Here is a 19526-nt window from a genome sequence, read left to right as displayed (position 1 = left end):
CAGATCTGAAATAAGACCTAGGTGATAAGGATCTAGGATGTGTGGGGAAACCTTTTCTTGTTAGAAAACATTCTGTACAGCCCTCTCAGGCAGGAGCAGGCTTTGGATAACAGACAGGAGGCTGGTGTGGCTAGAAAAGGATACGGGGTCAGCAAGGTGAGCTGAAGTCGGATCATAGATCTAGTAAGCCATGAAAATGAGTTTGATTATTATTTTGGGAGTAGAGGGCATGCATTTGGTGGGTTGTTTTTGTTGTTTTTGAGACAGGGTCTTGCTATTATGTAGTTCAGGCTGGAGTGAACTCAATCTGTAGTCAAGGCTGGCCTTGAACTCACAGCTATCCTCCTGCCTCAGCCTCTGCGAGTATTGGGATTACAAAGTGCAACACCACCCCAGCCACTGGGTGAGTTTTGAGCAGCAGAGTAATACAATTTGATTATCTTTTAAAATTCCTTCAGCTGCTGTGTGGACTTTTAGCAACAGACAAAAAACAGAAGCAGAGAGATTATTGCAAGAGGCTAGAAAGCTATTGAAATAATTCAGATGACAAATAATGGTAGCTAGGATCAGAGTAGTAGTGTTGGAGGTGGGGAGATGTGTTGGTTCTGAAAGAGTCAAGAGGACTTGACAAGGGGTCATATTCTTTTGTTCATTTTGGCTCCAGGAACTCCTTCACATGCAGAACCTAATTGTCTTCATCCTTAGTTGAGGGCTGAATTAAAGGGGAAGCTCCAAGGGGCCCAACTAAATTGAGGGGTTTCCAGATGTTACTGGACAAAAAAAAAATTAAGACATGGGCCTTGTGGCCAAGTGTGATGGCACATGCCTATAATTCCAGTACTTGGGAAGCTGAGGCAGGAGGATTGCTTGAGGCCAGCTTGGGCTACATAGTGAGTTCAAGCCCAGCCTGAACTACATAGTGAGATCTAGTAAAAAAAAAAAAAAGACATAGGTGTTATATTCTTCATGTCCTGCCTCTACTTTCCATCATTAGCCCATTTACTGAGCAGGGTCTCTATCTGCTGTCTCCCTTATCCTGCCTGGTTTCCATAGGCCTCATTATTTAGGTCTCTGTTTGTCCAAATGTGTATGTCTGTGGCCCCCAGGGTATGTTGTTGACACCTAAAACAGTTCTGGATATTTAGTGTTTGTATGTGACACAGGCTAGGGGACAGCATAATCTGGGGGTGTCAGTACTCAAACTAGGCTGACCATCTACTCCTGTTTACACAAAACACAATGATTCAGACCTGATCCTACAGGAAATGCACATACATACTTTGACCCCGTGTTAGGCATTTCTGGAAAGCCTGAGAAATGCCTAGCTACCCTGACAAGCACTCCTAGGCCAACTGGGGGTGGGAAAGCAAGTAGGGGAGGAGGTGAGCCAGTATGCTCTGGAGCCAACAAGCCTGGCTCTGTTTGTGTTGTGCTGGGCTGGGGGTGCATTATAAATGAAGCCAGCCGGAGGGCCCCAGATAGTGCACTGCTCCTGAGATTCTTTGAGAGCCTCACCAAGATGAAGCTGCCAGGCCACGAGGAGTATGAGACCTCCAGTGCTCATGAAAATGTTTCTGTTTCTGCAGGGGAGCCAGACAGTGACCATGGCTCAGGTCACAGCCCTAGTGGCTCCTCAGAAACAGACAGCAGAGAACTGGGGATATCCAAGGACCCTCTGCTCTTCATTCAGCTGAATGAGCTGCTGGGCTGGCCCCAGGCACTGGAGTGGAGAGAGACAGGCAGGTGAGTGGGTCCCAGGATAGTTCTATGGGATTCTTGCCCTCCCCTAACTGGGACCGCCTCCATGATCCCCAGCACCTTTTTGGGGCTCCTTCCCACTCCAAATCAGGATTTTTTCCTCTCTGTCTTCTACATTCTATGATACTCCATCTCTTCTATGGTCTAGTTTTGAGATTCCCAAGACCCAAAATGAGGGGTGACTGGCCAGGAAAGGCCATACTCTGTACCACTGGGCCCAGGACTCCCCCATTGCCCTACTTTCCTTGGCTCTCATTTACTTGCTCCTGGAATGTGGAAGAGATTTCCCTAATTACACTGTCTACCTCTCTCTACCACAGGTGGGTGCTGTTTGAGGAGAAGCTGGAGGTGAGTGCAGGCCGGTGGAGTGCCCCCCATGTGCCCACTCTGGCACTGCCCAGCCTCCAGAAGCTCCGCAGCCTGCTGGCCAAGGGCCTCGTACTGCTGGACTGTCCAGCTCAGAACCTTCTGGAGCTTGTGGGTAGGATGGGAGTCTTTGCAGGGGGACCTGGATAGAGATGTCATTTCCCTGATTTCCCCCAAAGTCTTGGAATCTTCCAGAGCTTATCCCATGCTACCCCACCCTAGGGACTGCCCATCTTTGTAACGGGGTGGAAGTGGAAAAGCAGAGTAGAGAGGAATTTTCAGTCCTTGCATTCCTTGAGATTCCTAGAAGGGAAAGGGGCCTGGCCAAGGGGGTAGGAGATAAGTACTAGGGTCAGATAACTTTCAAGGAAGAGTTTCAGCCCCACATCTGTTCTCCAGAGCAGGTGATCAGGGTGGAGTCGCTGAGCCCAGAGCTGAGAGGGCAGCTGCAGGCTTTGCTGCTGCAGAGACCCCAGCATTTCATCCAGACCACAGACACCTGGCCCTGCTGCGGTGAGAGGCCCCTCCTTTGGCCCAGCATCAGTGCCCCTGGGTGGGAGGATCTCACCTGTACCTTCTTGAGCCAAGAGTGGCCTAGGGTTGTCTTAGACTTCAACCTAGGACTTGGGGGCAAGAGAAATCTTGTGGTAATGGTGGTGGGGAAGGAATGGAAGGAGGATCAATTTTATATTTAAAAAAAAAGTCTTATACTTTTTAGCTGGCCGTGGTAGCACATATCTGTAATCCCAGTGCTTGGGAGGCTGAGTCAGGATGATTACTGCGAATTAGAGACCAGCCTGGGCTACATAGTGAGCTCAAGGCCAGCCTGAGAGACCCTGTCTCAAAAAAACCCAGATAGGACAGGGGATTTAGCTCAGTGGTGCTGCTGCCTGCATCGAAATCACAAAGTCCTGAGTTTGATACCCGGTATAAAAAAACTCCCTAAAACAAAAAACAACCCCCGCAGATAAATAGATAGATAAAATAAATTTTTTTAAATTATCCTGTGAAGGAGTGTACTTGGTAGGCACTGTGCCAGGAGCTTTATACACAGTATCTCATTTAATTTTCACAATCATCTTGTAAGGTAGTACTACAATTCTCCTGATGTTAGTGATGAAAAACAGGCTCAGGGTGTGCTCCTCTTCTCACAGCTTGTCAGTGGAAAAGCTGGCTGGGGAGCCCTGGTGGACCTACCCCCAAAGCCTGTGCTCTTAACCACCACATAACCCTGTTTTGTAGGATCTATCCCTCCAAGAAAGGCGTTTTACAATGAAGGGGCCCCTCTTAGAGAACAGGTTTGTGGCCTTTCCTTGGGCGGGATTGGGAGAGGGGTTATCATCATTGGAGGTCCTGCCAACAGCCCCCTCCCTAAATAGCCTCTTCTATTCTGTGCCACTCTCATCAGAACCCTCTGAGACAGAAGCTACCTCCAGGGGCTGAGGCAGCAGCTGTGCTGACAGGAGAGCTAGGCTTTCTGGCACAGCCACTGGGAGCCTTTGTTCGACTGCGGGATCCAGTGGTGTTGGGGACACTTACTGAGGTGGCCCTCCCCAGCAGGTGAGGCCACTGTGTCCGAGTGAGCGGTCAGTCTTACAGTCCAGAAGAAAGGCCTTTATTGGGGAGGAGTTTGGTGGTGCCTTCTCCGGATACAGTTCTCTGTGCATGTGTGTGGAGTAATGCACAGGGTCAGGGACTGAAGAGCAGGTGTGCACAGGAGTGTTGTGCAGGACTTACGGGGAGGTCAGAGCTGAGCGCCAGTAGGCAGGACTGCCTTTGAGAAAGCAGCCTCTCTGAGGCCCAGTTCCTTCTTCAGGTTTTTCTGCCTGCTCCTGGGCCCTGCCATGCCGGGAAGGGGCTATCATGAGATGGGTCGGGCAGCAGCTGTCCTCCTCAGTGACCCGGTGAGCTGGGCAAATGTGTGGGTGTGTGCAGTAGGTTCATGTGACTGAGCAGGTATATAAACTCTGCCTTTGTGACTAAGTACAATGAGGCAGAGTGTGGCTTTGTGTCTGTACCATGGGGACTAAAGTTTCCATGGCTACCACTGTAGCCCCATTACTGGCCTAGTGCCGGCACACAGTGGGCATGCAGTAGTCGCTGAATGGTAGAATACATGCATAGATAAATGCACGAGTGGCCTGTCTATCTATGTAATGTGTGTCTACTTTTGGGGGGGGGCGGTATGGGGGATCGAACTTGTGACCTTGCGCTTGTGAGGCAGGTGGCAGAACCACTGAGCTAAATCCCGGGCCCAATATGTGCCTACTTTTGAGAAATACAGAAGTGAATATGCATGTAAGATTCAAATCTGCATTTACTGCTCATTTTGTGCTCTTAACCATAGCAATTCCAGTGGTCAGTTCGTCGGGCCAGCAACCTTCATGACCTCCTGGCAGCCCTGGATGCCTTCCTAGAGGAGGTGACAGTGCTCCCCCCAGGTCGGTGGGACCCAACAGCCCGGATTCTCCCGCCCAAATGCCTGCCCTCTCAGCACAAAAGGTACCTGGAGGCTCTCATTCCCTATAGATCCTTCCCCACAGGTGGCGAATCTAGAGCTACTATCGCGGAAGGTTGAGTTCTATGTTTGGATTTGGAGTCAGGCAGGCTTAATCAGTTCTGCTCTACCGCTCTCTCGCGTAGAGGCCTGAATAACCTTCCCAGGCCCAGACTGGCTTTCCTACGGTGCAACACGACCTGCACTTTTTTTGCTCCTTCTCAGTGGAGAGAACTCTCCCACCCCAGTCGGCACGGACGCAACTGCCGCCAGGGGGCAGGGCGCCACCAGCTCTGGGCCAAGTGACTGGTGTTCCCTTTCTCCTCAGGTCACCCTGGCAAAAGCAGGAGGTCAAGGGCCTCTCTGGCCCGTGCACGGCCCGGGCAGAGGACAGACATGGCAGAGGGCTGCATTTACCCAGTCCGGAATTGCAGCGGACCGGTCGGTGAGGAGAGCTGTGCGTGAGCAAGGGTTGGGGGACCTGCTGCGGTGGCGTGTGTGTGTGTGTGTGTGTGTGTGTGTGTGTGTGTGTGTTTTGGGGCCCGAAGTGTGTGGTCACTGTGGTGGAGGCTTAGCCGGCCACAGGAAAGTAGTGGGGCGGCGCAGGTACGGAGTGTGGGAACCTGGATTACTGACGACCCATGGGCGGGAGGCTGTTCGGGGGTCTTGTCCAGGACGTGAGCCGGAAAGCTTCCTGGTACAGCAGCGATTTCTTGGACGCCCTGCACCCCCAGTGTTTCTCAGCTGTGCTCTACATTTACCTGGCTACCGTCACTAACGCCATTACTTTCGGGGGTCTGCTGGGAGATGCCACTGATGGTGCCCAGGTGGGTGGGGTTGTGTGAGGGAGGCTGGCACAAGCTTTGGTGTCATATCTGCAGAGCTAGGACTGTAGGTGGGCTGAGGAGGATCCCGGGAAGCTTGGGCTCCTGAGCTGAGGATGCCAAGGCTCCGTTGGTTTCTAGGGAGTGCTAGAAAGTTTCCTGGGAACTTCGGTGGCTGGAGCTGCCTTCTGCCTGCTGGCAGGCCAGCCCCTCACCATCCTCAGCAGCACTGGGCCAGTGCTGGTCTTTGAGCGGCTGCTTTTCTCTTTCAGCAGGTAGGAAACCTCCCCCACCTCATGAGGCCCTCCCTAGTCACACTTCACCCTGGTCCTGGCTGGGTCAATAGGAGAGGGTGGGAACTGTCTTGGCCTTGGGGGTACCTAGGTGAGGAGAAGACAGCCCTGCCTGGCTCTCACCCTTACAGAGATCACAGCCTGGACTACCTGCCCTTCCGCCTGTGGGTGGGCATCTGGGTGGCCACCTTCTGCCTGGTGCTGGTGGCCACAGAGGCCAGTGTGCTGGTGCGCTACTTCACCCGATTCACGGAGGAAGGTTTCTGTGCCCTCATCAGCCTCATCTTCATCTATGATGCCCTGGGCAAAATGATGAGTTTGACCCATGCATATCCCATCCAAAGGCCTGGATCTCCTGCCTATGGCTGCCTCTGTCAATACCCAGGCCCAGAAGGTGGGTGAGGGAAACAGGGACCTTGACTAGGTGAGGAGGGACATAGGAGGGGTTTCCCCTTGGTCATGTTTAGTAAAGTGCTGGATATTTATCCAATAGCATACTTCCCTACTCTGTTTTTGAACCAACTGAAAAACAAGACAACAGAAAACTCAATATTGTCTTTATTTCTGACAACACTAATTGAAGAACATAGATTATATATATAGGTGAATAGGTTTCCTAACAATGAAGCCAAAATTAGACTCACTTACTCAGTCATGGCAGCATTGGACAGGGACTGTTTTGCCCTAGAGGAGCAGAGATAACCACATGTACCAAACAGGCAGCTTACTCCTGAAAGGGGAGAGAGGAAGGAGCAGGGCCAGACATGCCTGGTTTCATCTCCTAAACTTACCAATCAAATAAATCATGGGTCTTTCTGTGGATGGGAGTGGCTGACCAGGTAAAGAAAGGCTTGGAGTGTTACACTTGGCATCTATCCCTCCATGTAAAAGGCATTGCAACTGGGAAAGAATTGTTCTCTCTAACATGTGCCAGACTCTGCTAAGCATGAACAAGACCAGTTTTTGCCCTGGGAGAAACACAGATCAGGCATCCAGCCAACATTTGCTGAGCAACTGCTGTATCCTGTGCTCACTGGGGATACAGATATGTAGGGAATTTGAGGGGTTGAGTGTGCAAGGCAGTGTCCTGAGGAGTACACAGATGGTTCCAGTGGAATTAGTAAATGGAGTCAGAACTACAAACTCTGGTTCAGCCATATTGATCAGAGTAGAATCCTGTGAGAGCCGGGAATGGTGGAACATGTCTGTAATCCCAGCACTTGGTGGTAGTGGTGGGGGGGCACTGAGACAGGAGGATTGCTGTTAGTTCAAGGGCAGCCTGAACTATATAATGAGACCCTGTCTCAAAACAAAAAAAAAAAGTTATAGAATCCTGTGAGGCTAAAGAACATTTTTAGGGGAGGGGGAATATTCTTGAATTATTCTTTGTTTCTCAGGAAACGAGTCTCAGTGGGCAACAACAAAGCCAAAGTACAGAGATGACATCTTAAGCATGGTGAGGACTTGCTCCTAAGAGGGCCTGGAAAAGAAAGAGTGACAACCAAACCAATTAGTTGTTCCCATTTCTTCCCACCCCATTGGCTAGGAAAATACTCATAAGGTCATTGAGGTTCAGCCATTTCCTGTGGTCAAAGAGCCTGGGTCCTTGATATTTCTGTGGGTCCCTCTTCCCTTGCTTACTCTCCTGGACCTACTCATGCTGCCATAATCCCATCCCTGACCATCCCTTTACACAGGATCTAGGCCTGGTCAACGCATCTTTGCTGTCTCCATTTGAGTGCATCCAACAGGGAGGCCAACCTCGTGGCCCTGGCTGTCACACAGTTCCAGACATTGCTTTATTCTCCCTTCTCCTCTTCCTTACCTCCTTTCTCTTTGCTACGGCCTTCAAGCATGTAAAGACAAGTCGCATCTTCCCCTCCATGGTGAGTATCACCTTTCCTTTTGTGGGAGAGGCCTATTCTTGGCCTTGAGTTCAGTGTGGAGATGAGAAAGGGTAGGGAAGGAAGGGGATGGCAGCTCCAAACCTGACTGAGTGTCCGCTATGTGGCCAGGTGCGCAAGGTGCTCAGCGACTTCTCCTCAGTCCTGGCCATTCTCCTGGGCTGCGGCCTTGATGCATTCCTGGGCCTAGCCACACCGAAGCTCATGGTGCCTACAGAGTTCAAGGTGAAAGCTGGTGGGATGGGGAGGGCAAGGCCAACCGACTCTGGTTGAGGAAGATGCATAAATCCTACACCTCCCTTCCTCTGAGCTTCTTTTCTCACTCTTAAAGTGACAATAGTAGTAATAATGGCCTCACAGAGTTGTCCAGAGGATTACATGAGGTACTGCAGCAGAGACATATGAAGATGGGACCAAAATACCTGGTGAATGTTTAAATTTTAAAAAATTTATTACAGTGAAAAAACATATTTTGATCAACCCCCCTCAAAATACTCCCCCTTACCTGAACAAACTTATCCCATCGTTCTTGCCACTTTCTGAAGCAATTCTGGAAGTTCTCTTTTCTAAGTGTCTTTATGAGGTGTGATCTAAAATATGACAAATTCTGCTGCCAAATGCCATCCAATAGAAAGGCAGGCTCACAAAAACATTACCATGTGTCCTCATCTATCTTATTCCTTGGACCTGACACTGTGCAACTTCTGGCTCTTCCCCAAATTCAAAATGACTATGAAAGGTGAACATTTTGAATCGATTCAGGACATCAAGGCAGCCATGACCCTGCAATTATGTAAAGTCTCTCATGAAAGAGGACTTCTAAAATTGCTTCAGAAAGTGATAAGAATAGCCGCTGGGCTGGTGTGGTAGTGCAGGCCTATAATCCCTGCACTCTGGGAGGCTGAGGGAGGAGAATTGCAAGTTCAACCCAGCCTGAGCAATTTAGCAATTTAGTGAGACCCTGTCTCAAAATTGGAAAAGGTGTGTGTGTGGGGGGGGTGCTGGGGATGTAGCTCAGTGTAATGCAAAGTCCTTGGTTTCAATCCCCAGTACCAGGGTAAAAAAAGGAAAGAAAGAAGGTAAAAAGAAAGTAGAAAGAATGATGGAATGAATATTTGATTCAAGGGGGAGTATTCTGAGTGAGATTAATGGCAATATGTCTTTTACTGTAATCAATTTTAAACAAGGATTAAACATTCACCGTATTTTTTTATCACACATTTTTCGATAAGTGGAAGAATACTATACCCAGTAGCTATTATTATAGGGTAGGGGTTAGGAGGATGGGTTTTGGTCTGCCAGCCTTGGGCTTGAGCTCCAGTTCTGCTACTTCCTAGCTGTGTATTAGGTGAGTTACTGCACATTTCTGAGCCTCAGTATCTTTTTTTTTTTTTTGGTACCGGGAACTGAACTTGGGACCTTGCGCTTGCAAGGCAGGTGACAGAACCACTGAGCTAAATCCCCGGCCCCTCGATATCTTGATCTATAAAATGGAAATAATAAATAACAATATTTCCTACCTCATAGGTTGTTTTGAGGTTTACAGAAGATTGTAGTATAAAGCACTTATCACTGTACCTGGCACAAACCAAGTCCTCAGTAAATGTTGGTCATTGTAATGGGGTCTCCCCACTCTTAGCATGGCCCTATCCACTCCACTCCCCCTACTCTCTACTTTGTACCCCTCATTGCCTGCTCTCATCTAGTAAAACTGGAGATCCCTCTCCGGAGAATTATAGTGAGGAGGACAGGCTTTGTACCAATTTCTGGACTTTGCCTGAATAATTTGGAGATCTTCCCCGAGCTTCTCCCAAGACAGAAGAGCACAGGAACTCCATTTGGGGCACCCTCAGGAACCAGAATCCCCTCCCACACAGGGACGCTTGTAATCACAACAGACGCAGACACACCCAGTCCTGCCCCTCCCCTGCCCCAGATCAAGGCAGGTCTAAACCTGAGTTGCCCCACCCTGGGTGGGGGGTGATGCCTAGGGAGGAAAGCTCTCTATATATACTGTACCAAGAAGTGTGAGCAAGCTCACCCATCAATTCCTCCAAGGAGGGAGGGACCCTGGGACCCAAAGTCTTACAGCCTTTGTATGGAGTAAGAGCCAGGCTATTCCCCCTCCCTCTGCCCTCTTAAGGTGCTCAGATGCTCTGAACCAGCTGTGCATGTGTGCACACACACACACACACACAGCTCCCACCTAGCATCTTAGCATCCTGTGTCTTAGGAGGGAGTCAGGTGAGGAAGAATCCCGAGGCAGGGGTAGGCAGGTGAGATGCTCTTAGGAGACCCTCTCCAATCTGTCCATGGCATGACCTCCCCCAGCCCACACTCTCTGGGCGTGGCTGGCTGGTATCACCTTTTGGAGCCAACCCCTGGTGGCTGAGTGTGGCAGCCGCCCTGCCTGCCCTGCTGCTGTCTATCCTCATCTTCATGGACCAGCAGATCACAGCAGTCATCCTCAACCGTGCAGAATATAAGCTGCAGGTAAGATCTTCTGGGTAAGGCCGGCCTAGTCTAAGAGACAGAAGCTCCGGTTGGTGTCCAGGCCTCCCTGCTCTCCCCCAGGAGGATGGAGAGCTGAGGCGGGGCCAGCTTCATTCTTGTCCACTACCCCCTTCCCTGTGCTCCTGTCCCTGTAGAAGGGAGCTGGCTTCCATTTGGACCTCTTCTGTGTGGCTGTGCTGATTCTGCTCACATCAACACTTGGGCTGCCCTGGTGTGTCTCAGCCACTGTCATCTCCCTGGCCCACATGGACAGTCTTCGGAGAGAGAGCAGCGCCTGTGCCCCTGGGGAGCCCCCTAGCTTCCTGGGCATCAGGTGAGGACATTATTTAGGAGGCTAGAGTGAGGGATGGGCAAGGAGGAGGAGTACAGGGTACATGGTAGAGTTACTTGAGCAGCTTACACTCTAACTTTGTGCACCATGAGCACTGCAGGAGGGTAAGTGGGTGGATCCTAGGCTCTGAGATGGGTGAATTAGATCTCTCCTCTTTAAGCCATGGGAACTAGGAGTGGCCTCAAGAGAAGCATCATCTATGCAAGGAAGGAAACAGCCAGGCAGAAGAAGAGGCTGAGGTGCCAGCAATCCCCACTCAATGCAGACACACATGGTTGATGTTACAAAGGAATTCAGGGCCAAGGATTTAGCTCAGTGGTTCCACAGCCTGCCTTGCAATCGCAAGGACCTGAGTTCAATCCCCGGTACCAAAACAAAAACAAAAACAAAGGAATCCAATTCTGGAACTGTTGGAAGACAATTCCACTATCTAAAGCATATGAAATAAATTTTGTAGATTGTAAAATACAAACTTTACAATAGTATAAAGTTATAGGGCTGAGGATTTAGCTCAGTGATGCCACACCTCCCTCGCAAGCACAAGGTCCTGAGTTTGATCCCCAGTACCAGGAAAGAAAAAAGTTATGAGTTTTCCATCAAAACAAAAACAAAGAGCGACTATGCAAATGAATTGATGGAAAGGCTTGGGATCCTCATGTTGAAGTGCTCTGCCCTTTGCTGTCCACTATTTTTTTTAATAAGAAGCTAAGGCCTTTTTCTTACCAGGTAACCTATTGGGGATCCCTTTACTTTCTTTTGGCTGCCAAGGTCTGCACTGAAGTCTGATCAGGGTCTCCATCCTGAGTGCCAGACTCTACCTCATTCCTCCTTCTCTTCACAGGGAACAGAGGCTGACAGGCCTGGTGGTGTTCATTCTTACAGGCATCTCCATCTTCCTGGCACCTGTACTCAAGGTACTTTTGTTAGACCAGGATCGGGGTCAGTACAATAATAATAACTATAGCAAGAGCAAGCACTGGTTGAACACTTACAGTGTGACAGGCACTGTGTTTTCTCCACTATGTGGTCTCATTTAACCCTTACTTTATCCCTGAGAGGCAGCCTGTACTTTACAAATGGGAAATGGGAAATGTATAAAGTAACTGGCAAGAACCCACCGAGAAGCTGGGCATGGTGGTGTGCACCTGTAATCCCAGAATTTAAGAGGCTGAGGCAGAAGGATTGCAGCAAGTTTGAGGCCAGCCTGGGCTTCATGGTGAATTCAAGGCCAGCTTGAACTACATAGTGAGTCCCTGTACCAAAAAGTGAAAAGAAAAAAAAAAAAAGCTGAGCATGGTGGCATATGCCTATAATCCCAGCACTGGGGAGGCTGAGGCAGGAGAATCTCTGTGAGTTCAAGGCCAACCTGGGCTACATATCAAGATCTTGTCTCAAAAAAAAAAAAGTTCATGAAGTAAGTCAGTTTCTAAGATCTATATGAGAATCCAAACTCTTATCCAGTAGGTTTCTGGCCAGTGGAGCAAGCTGTGAGCATGCCACCATCCCTAGGTTTCAAGTGCTACCCATACTGAGACTAAGTATAATTATCGTAGCCTAGAAAATCTTTGAGGCAAAAACCCTTTCTTCTCTCTCATTCGAGGTCTAGAGAAATGTGCTGTGTGCTGCACTGTGCTCGGCACCTGGCAGAAGTGAGCGCAGGTGGTTTTGAAAAGCATTATGAAATCAATCCCTTACCAACAACACACACACAGGAACAAAAACTAAGTAACAAGGAATAGCACAAAGGTCCTACAAGCCAAGACAGTAGAGCACTCAAGGAAGATGTGGAGACTGTCAGACAAGAGTCACTGGTGGGGCGACAAGGACAAGAGGTTAGAGGAGGGAAAGGTCATACAGGCTGTGTGAGAGTGGTGCAGTAGAAAGAGCCAGATGGACCGGATCAGCCACTTACTAATTAGGTGACTCTCATAAACCTTATGCCCAGCACCATTCCAGGCACTGGGGATATAGTGATGATCAAAAGAGGACATGTCTCCATCCTTGCAGTCTGGTGAAAGGAGACAGATTTTTAAAAATTAAAACAAGAAAACAGGATAACTTCGGGTAGTGATAATATCTTTCAAAAATAAGAGGATAAGGTGATTGAGAGTGCCAGAGGCTACTTCAGATTGGTCAATGAAGGCCTTTCTGGGGTGTCATGAAAAGAGGCATGAAGTCTGGAAGAAGAACATTTTGGTGGAAGGAACAGTTAAGCAAGAGTCTGCAAGGTGCTAGGCACAGTGGTGCATGCCTACAATCCTAGCACTAGGGAGGTTGAGACAGTAGTGTTACAAGTGAGTCACTTGCTAAGGCAACTTAGCAAGACCTTGTCTCAAAAAACAAAAAACAAAAACAGAAAAAGGCTAAGTATAGTGGCCCACGCCTATAATCCCTGCACTCAGGAGGCTGTGGTAGGATTGCCATGAGTTCGAAGCCAGCCTGAGCTACATAGTGAGACCTTGTTTTTAAAAAAAAAAAAAAAGGAAAAAAATAGAAAGAAAATAAAAAGGAGTAGGAGATATAGCTCAATGGTAGCTCACCTTTGAGTTGGATCCTTAGTACTGCAAAAAGTCCACATCTGATGGATGTGAAGATTCAGTGAGATTAGGCATACAGAATGTGAAAGGAAAGGCCTGGGCTGGCTCAGATGCTAGAGGCTGGGGTTGGAGCCTGAGGTGGGGCATGTGGGTGGCTGGAGGAGGTAAACTCCTTTGCCAGCTCTCTACTTCCTTCTACCAGTTCATCCCAATGCCAGTGCTCTATGGCATCTTCCTGTACATGGGGGTTGCAGCGCTTAGCAGCATCCAGGTGAGCCCATTAAAATCACCTAACAACCTCATTTCTCCTGCCTACACTTGCCAATCCCCCTCCTATTGCATCTTCCTGCCTCTCCTGGGCACAGAGACTGCTGCCATGCTCTGGATGGGGAGAAGACCAAGGGAAACTTCTAGCTCTTCTGCTCTGCTGGGCTGGGATAGCTAACAGTGACATCCCCTGGATGAGTACCCTGGTTTCCTTTTCCTCTCACTTCTACAGTTCGTGAAGAGAGTGCAGCTATTGCTGATGCCAGCTAAACACCAGCCAGACCTACTGCTCTTGCGGCATGTGCCTCTGAACAGAGTACACCTCTTCACTGCCATCCAGCTTGCCTGCCTAGGTCTGCTTTGGATAATCAAGTCTACCCCTGCAGCCATCATCTTCCCCCTTATGGTGACTTGGGGCAGGGCTGGGCAGTACTAGGGGGTTCTGGGAAACTCTGAGCTTGGGAAGGTGGCTGAGACCTCCACAAGAAGAAGCCTCACCCCTGTCTCAATTTCCCTGGCTCTTCCTGGTTGGTAAAATTAAGAAAAAAAAGATGGGGTATACCTGCAGATGGACTAGTCCTGGCAGACTCGATTCTCTTTTCCAACTTCTTTGGGCCAATGTATGAACAGAGGAGAAAACTGGGAGATCCTGCGAAAGGGGAGCTGATATTTTTGTTAGTCAGTGAGGGGTTACACAGAGGAGGGCAATGCAGTTGTGTAACCTCTGGGCTGTTACTTATCTCTTAGGGCCTCAACTTCTGTCCCTGTGTGATGGAAATATTTATTGTGTCTACCTTACAAGAATATGTTAGCCTTCTGTGAAATGATATGCAATGCTTAGCCCATAGGAAGTGCTCAATAAAGGTTAGAATTGTTCATGTTCTTGCTGTCGTTGCTGACAGCCTTGGGCTTGTTTCTATTCCTGCAGTTGCTGGGCCTGGCAGGTGTCCGAAAGGCACTAGAGTGGGTCTTCTCACCGCAGGAACTCCTCTGGCTGGATGAGCTCATGCCAGAGGAGGAAAGGAGTATTCCTGAGAAGGGACTGCGGCCAGAACACACATTTGGTGGAGATGAAAGCCAAGAAGTGAGTTCCAGGCTGGCTCCTCCCAGGGGTAGAGGCAGGGGCTGCGGGAGCTCTTTTGACCAGAAGCTGTCTGTAAAGTTTAATATAGCCACTGAACCTGAAGATCTGATGAACCCAATCATTCCCCTTAGCTCTGTGTGACACAGGCAGAATGAAGGGGTGAGGGAAATTGTTCTTCATAGGCCAGAGGCTCTAGTTTATGATCCTGTGAGAGTGGACAGTACTGGGACACAGCTCTATGGGCTCTCTTTCTCAACTCTGATCTTTGTTTTGTATTGCGGTGGATTTCCATCATGCCTTTTTTTTTTTTTTTTTTTTTTTTTTTTTTTGGTACCGGGGATCGAACTCGGGTCCTTCTGCTTGTGAGGCAGGCAGTGGAACCACTGAACTAAATCCCTGGGCCAAATTCAGAGATTCAAGATTGTTTGGATCTTTTTTTTTTTTTTTTTTTGGTACTGGGGATCGAACTCAGGTCCTTGTGCTTGAGCAGCAGGTGGCGAAACCACTGAGCTAAATCCCCGGCCTCCATCATGCCTTTGTGTCTCAACCTTATCCTCTTGTCTCTCTGTCTCTGTCTCTCCCTCTCTCTCTACCCTACCCACTTGGGGATCTCTCTTTCAGTCAGAGCTGATGTATCAGCCAAAAGTTCCGGAAATCAACATCTCTGTGAATTAGTTGGAGCAAGAGTCTGGCAGTGGAGACCTTATGAAACAGACCATGAGGTGAGGGCAGGAGGCAAGTGGTTGCTTCTGGTGTTGAGGATTGGGGGGGTGCAGGCTCAGATCCTGGAAAACTCCTGCATACTGACCAGCTGTTTCCTTTTCATACTCCAGTTCCTCGTGAATCCTAGAGCTGGGGAGGAAGCAGAAAGGTCTACCCAGAGACGAATGAAAACAGGCTGGGTACCTGGGCTTGACGCCCTGCCGTTTTGAGGTCTTGCCAGTAGAGGGAGCGCCAGCTCATACCAAATAGGATGCTGAGACTGAGGGGATAGACAAGGATGGGAAAGAAAAGCAATGACAAAGGAATGGGAAGAAGAGGGAGGGGATAAAGCTCTGCTCTTTTTCCCTACCCAGGAGGTTCTTCTTTTAGGTTGCTGTGAACCCCACTATAGACAAATGGAGGGATTCTTTATCCCTTGCCCTCTCTGCCTTTCATTTTATTCATCCATATATCATTTTTCTGAGGTATATCAAAATACCTGTAAGTAGAGTTTTTAAGTACTATAGATTCAGTAGTGAGTAGAGCAACCATAGTCTCTGACCTTGGGAAGTTTAAATCCCAGTGGGAGAGTCAGGCAGACAAATAGGCAACTCTTAGTAGGATAATGCTGGATAAGGGAAGCACAGTGGGGAGCAGAGAAATCTCTAACCCCTCTCAGAGGATAGTAAAGATGGGATGGTGTGAGTTAAGTAAAGTGTAACAGGAAATGGCCCACAATTTGAACAAGGAATAGCAGCCACCAAAACAAGATGGGGGAAATATGTTCTATGCAGAAACTACAGCATGTCCAAGAGCCTAGAATTTTTTGCTCTTGATAAGCTGAACTCTCTCTTTTGGCCCCAGAACGCTCTCCTCTCCATGCCTCTACAAGTTCAAGAATATGAGTCTCCACTGCTTGCAATGGAAAGTTGGGGGGACTAGAGAGAGAAAGAGTAATTCCTTACCACCCAGTACTCCCTTTGCTCTGTTCTTTGCTTTATTTTGTCCCTGAGCACTTGCTCTGGCCTCATGGTGTCTTTTCTCAGTTCACAGGTGTTTACTCAGAAAGTCAGGACATTGTTGGCCTTTGACTTAGTTACCAGATGCTGTCAGCTGGGGACCTGGAACAATGGGGCAGGACTGAAGGGCAGCTGGCAAAGACCCCAGTTACTGCCTGAGCTGAGCGTGGAAATGGCAAGGAGCAAGTAGGTTTGCTGGTGTTTAGGAAAGGCTTGTGAGCCAGAGGGATTGACCAGTCCTCATTCACTCACTGTCTGCCCATTAAAGGGACTGTTATGGCTTATGTCTAGATGTCCTCCCAAAGCCTCATGCAGTCTTTGTGGGGGTTTTTCAGAGGTGGCTGAATCTAGAGTGTGTGATTGATTCATGGTGCAATGCTAGGATTAAGGGTGGGTGATTACTAAATCAGTCTACTGATTAGGCATGGCCCTAATCCCAGTAGCCTAGATAGAGTATAAAAGGGACAGAAAAAAGCTGCTAAGGTCTCTTGCTTGCTTTGCTACCTTCTGCCTTCCATGAATTGTTTCTCCTCTGTGATGCCCCGCTGCCATGCCACCCTGCCTTGGAGCCAGCTGATTATGGACTGAAACCTCTGCAAGCTGTGAGCTAAATAAACCTTTTCTCCTTTAACTTTGGGTGTCAGGTATTCTTGTCTCAGCAACAAGAAAAGTAACTAAAACAGGGACCTGAGCCCAGAAGTCCTTCCCATTTTGAACTTTCTACCCCACAGATTCCATTTTATAGGATCTTGGGAGCAGATCGTCTTTTCTATTTGCAAAAGGAAGAAAAAAGATCTTCTTTCCATAATAAATACTCTTCTATTTGGAACAGGTTTTTACACACATGAAAATAATTTTTATTATTGCTTTGTTGGTGACAAAGATAAATGAGGCTACTGGAAAATATTGAAATGTTACAGAAATATACATGTATATGTATTTTTTTTATGGTACTGGGGACTGAACCCAGGGGTGATCTACCACTGAGCTATATCCCAGCCCTTTTATTTTATTTTTGTGGTACTCAAGGGTTAAACCCAGAGCCTTCATGCACAGTTATATCCCCAGCCCATATATTTGTTTATTATTTTATTTATTTGTTTTAGTTAATTAATTAATTATTTTTTCAGTACTAGGGATTGAACTTAGGGCCTTGCACTTGTGAGGCAGGCGTGGTGCCACTGAGCTAAATCCCCAGCCCTACACATTTATTTTTTTTTATTTTGAGACAGGGTCTCCCTAAGTTGCCCAGGTTGGGCCTGAATTTGTAATCTTCCTGTTTAAGTGTCCCAAATAGCTGGGATCTCAGGAATGTACCATTATGCCCGGCTCAGAAATGTAAATGTATAATTTTGAAATGGAAATCATCCTAGAAATAACCATTGTCCACATTTTAGTGTATGTTGTTCAGATATCTTTCAATGGTCACATTAATATTTTAATAAAATGGAATTATAGAGTTCTGCAACGTTTTTCACTTAATAAACATTGAACGTTTTCTCCATGTCAGCACATATATATCCACCTCATTGGTCTTTTAAATTAAAAAAAATTATATATACAAAAGAGCATATAAAATGTCTTCTGTAAGTACAAGAATTTCTCCAGAATATATACCTAGGAGTGAGAGACAAGAAAAACAATGAAAAGAAAACCTGTATATCCAACACTTCAGTTAATAAACAAAATATGTCTAGTACCTGTATGTCCTTCCCATATTGCATCCCCCTTCTAGATAAACATTATCCTAAATTTTATGGTAATTATTTAAAAATACTTTTAACTCCTCTAGATGTATCCTTATATTTTAAAATTCATTATTATTATGATATTATTATTATTTTGGCACTGGGGATTGTACCCAGGGCCTTCACACTGAGCTACAACCCCAAGCCCATTTATTTATTCATTCATTCATTCATTCATTTATTTATGTATTTAGAGACAGGGTCTTGCTGTGTAGTTCAGGCTGGCCTTGAACTCACTATGCGGCTCAGGCTGGCCTCAAGCTCAGGGCCAAGTTCTGGGATTACAGGCATGTACTACCATGCCAGGCAACTCCAGCCCTTTAAGAAAAGAAATTGTTTTTAAAATTTTGAGACAGAGTCTTTGCCAAGTCTCCAAGATGTCCAGGTTGGACTCAAACTTGGAATGGTGAGGTTACCTCACCATTCCAGAGTGCTGAAATTACAGGCATGCAATGCCATGTCCAGCTATTTTACATATTTTTGAATGTTATATAAATAGAATCATGGTGTAGCGATTCCTCTGTTTTTTTCACTAAACATTGATTCAAGAATCAATCATGTTGATGCATATAGTTGTAATTTGTTCAATTTCATTGCTTTTTAGCACTCCACTATATGATTCTACCATAATTCAATTATCCAATTTTTTTTTTTTTTTTTGCTACCAGGGATTGAACTCAGGCCCTTGCGCTTGCGAGGCAGGCAGCGGAACCACTGAGCTAAATTCCCAGCCCCTATCCAATTTCTGTTGACTCAAAGAATGCACTGGTGAAATCACTGGGACTGAGTATTTGCTCTGTGGAAGGTTTAAACCCATTCAAATTGTGCTTGCTGCTCGCTTTGGCAGCACATATACTAAATCCATTCAAATTATTTAATTTTCAGGCTTTTTATATTTTTCTTCAGGCAGTTCTGGCAAAATATATTTCTCTAGGAATCTATTTTTTTCTCTCTTTTTTTTTTTTCTTTGTGTGGAACAGGGGATAGAACCCAGGGCTTTGTGGTTCCTGGGCTCTACAACTGAGCTGTATCTTCAGCTCTGCAATCTATTAATTTTCTATAAGTTCTCATATCTACTGACAGTTAGTGTAATAACTCTTATCTATTTATTCTCTAGCATATTGGGCACAATGTGTTTTTTGTATCTCTTCTAATATTATTTATGCATTCTGTGTTTTGGGGTTTTTTTTGGTACCAGGGATCAAACTTGGGACCTTGTGCTTGCAAGGCAGGCAGCAGAACCACTGAGCTAAATCCCAGGCCCTCCTTCCTTCTATTTCCCTTAGGTTTATTCTTTTGAGTTTCTAACTTCTAAGTTCCTTATTTTGAGACTTTTTTAATGGTTTTTTTGAGATAGGGTCTCAGCATGTAGTTCAGGCTGGCCTTGAACTCACTATGTAGCTCAGGCTGGCCTTGAACTTGTGCAGATCCTCCTGTCAAGTGCTGGCATTACTAGCATATTTTGAGTCTTAGTTATTTCTTAATGTAAACACTACTCTTATAAATTTCCTCCTAAGTACTACTTTAGTTGTATCTCATAGGTTTTTTGTTTTGTTTTGGTACTGGGGATCGAACTCAGGTCCTTGCACTTGCAAAGCAGGCAGCGGAACCACTGAGCTAAATCCCTGGCCCCTCATAGGTTATGATATACATTATTCTCATCATTTATTTTTAAGAATTTT

General features: G+C 47.1%; 2 protein-coding genes across 10 annotated transcripts in view; both read left to right on the top strand.

The window, feature by feature from the left end:
* The first annotated feature begins 1467 nt into the window (after positions 1-1467).
* Slc4a9 (solute carrier family 4 member 9) lies at positions 1468-16727 on the top strand. Of its 9 annotated transcripts, none has more exons than XR_002393861.2 (22): positions 1468-1743; positions 2079-2239; positions 2524-2637; positions 3367-3422; positions 3533-3684; positions 3941-4028; positions 4472-4626; positions 4950-5066; positions 5274-5448; positions 5587-5720; positions 5870-6132; positions 7136-7194; positions 7436-7624; positions 7754-7867; positions 9974-10135; positions 10291-10469; positions 11329-11401; positions 13227-13295; positions 13524-13644; positions 14220-14375; positions 14997-15097; positions 16124-16727. XR_002393861.2 is itself a non-coding variant. In XM_021255923.2 (22 exons), exons 1-21 carry the CDS (start codon positions 1520-1522, stop codon positions 15048-15050), a joined length of 2868 nt encoding a protein of 955 aa, XP_021111582.2. In that variant the 5' UTR covers positions 1469-1519; the 3' UTR covers positions 15051-15097; positions 16131-16727. The 9 variants fall into 9 exon arrangements, 7 of the variants coding, with proteins under 7 accessions (XP_021111582.2, XP_021111581.2, XP_012926598.2 ...); XM_021255923.2 differs by having other exon boundaries at positions 1469-1743; positions 13524-13697; positions 16131-16727; XM_021255922.2 differs by having other exon boundaries at positions 1469-1743; positions 13524-13697.
* Positions 16144-19526, top strand: part of LOC106009163 (uncharacterized) — a 15354-nt gene continuing 11971 nt past the window's right edge. Inside the window, exon 1 of the mRNA XM_087180785.1 lies at positions 16144-16282. Within this exon, the coding sequence (XP_087036911.1) occupies positions 16269-16282 (14 nt within the window). The 5' untranslated portion in view covers positions 16144-16268. The remainder of the gene's footprint in view (positions 16283-19526) is intronic.

Source organism: Heterocephalus glaber, unplaced genomic scaffold (assembly GCF_053883595.1).
Source record: "Heterocephalus glaber isolate CG9 unplaced genomic scaffold, H.glaber_assembly_v1.0 deba00001465, whole genome shotgun sequence".
Taxonomy (NCBI): Eukaryota; Metazoa; Chordata; class Mammalia; order Rodentia; family Bathyergidae; genus Heterocephalus; species Heterocephalus glaber.
The sequence above is the reverse complement of the archived record's forward strand: the minus strand, read 5'-3'. Positions and strand labels throughout refer to the sequence as shown.

Bases quoted from the DNA above. Each gene is read 5' to 3' on its own strand.
- Slc4a9 (XM_021255923.2), top strand. From the start codon at position 1,520: ATGAAGCTGCCAGGCCACGAGGAGTATGAGACCTCCAGTGCTCATGAA. The intron at 2,240-2,523 runs GTAGGATGGGAG...TCTGTTCTCCAG, and splicing joins GAACCTTCTGGAGCTTGTGG to AGCAGGTGATCAGGGTGGAG. The intron at 7,868-9,973 runs GTGAAAGCTGGT...GACCTCCCCCAG, and splicing joins TGGTGCCTACAGAGTTCAAG to CCCACACTCTCTGGGCGTGG.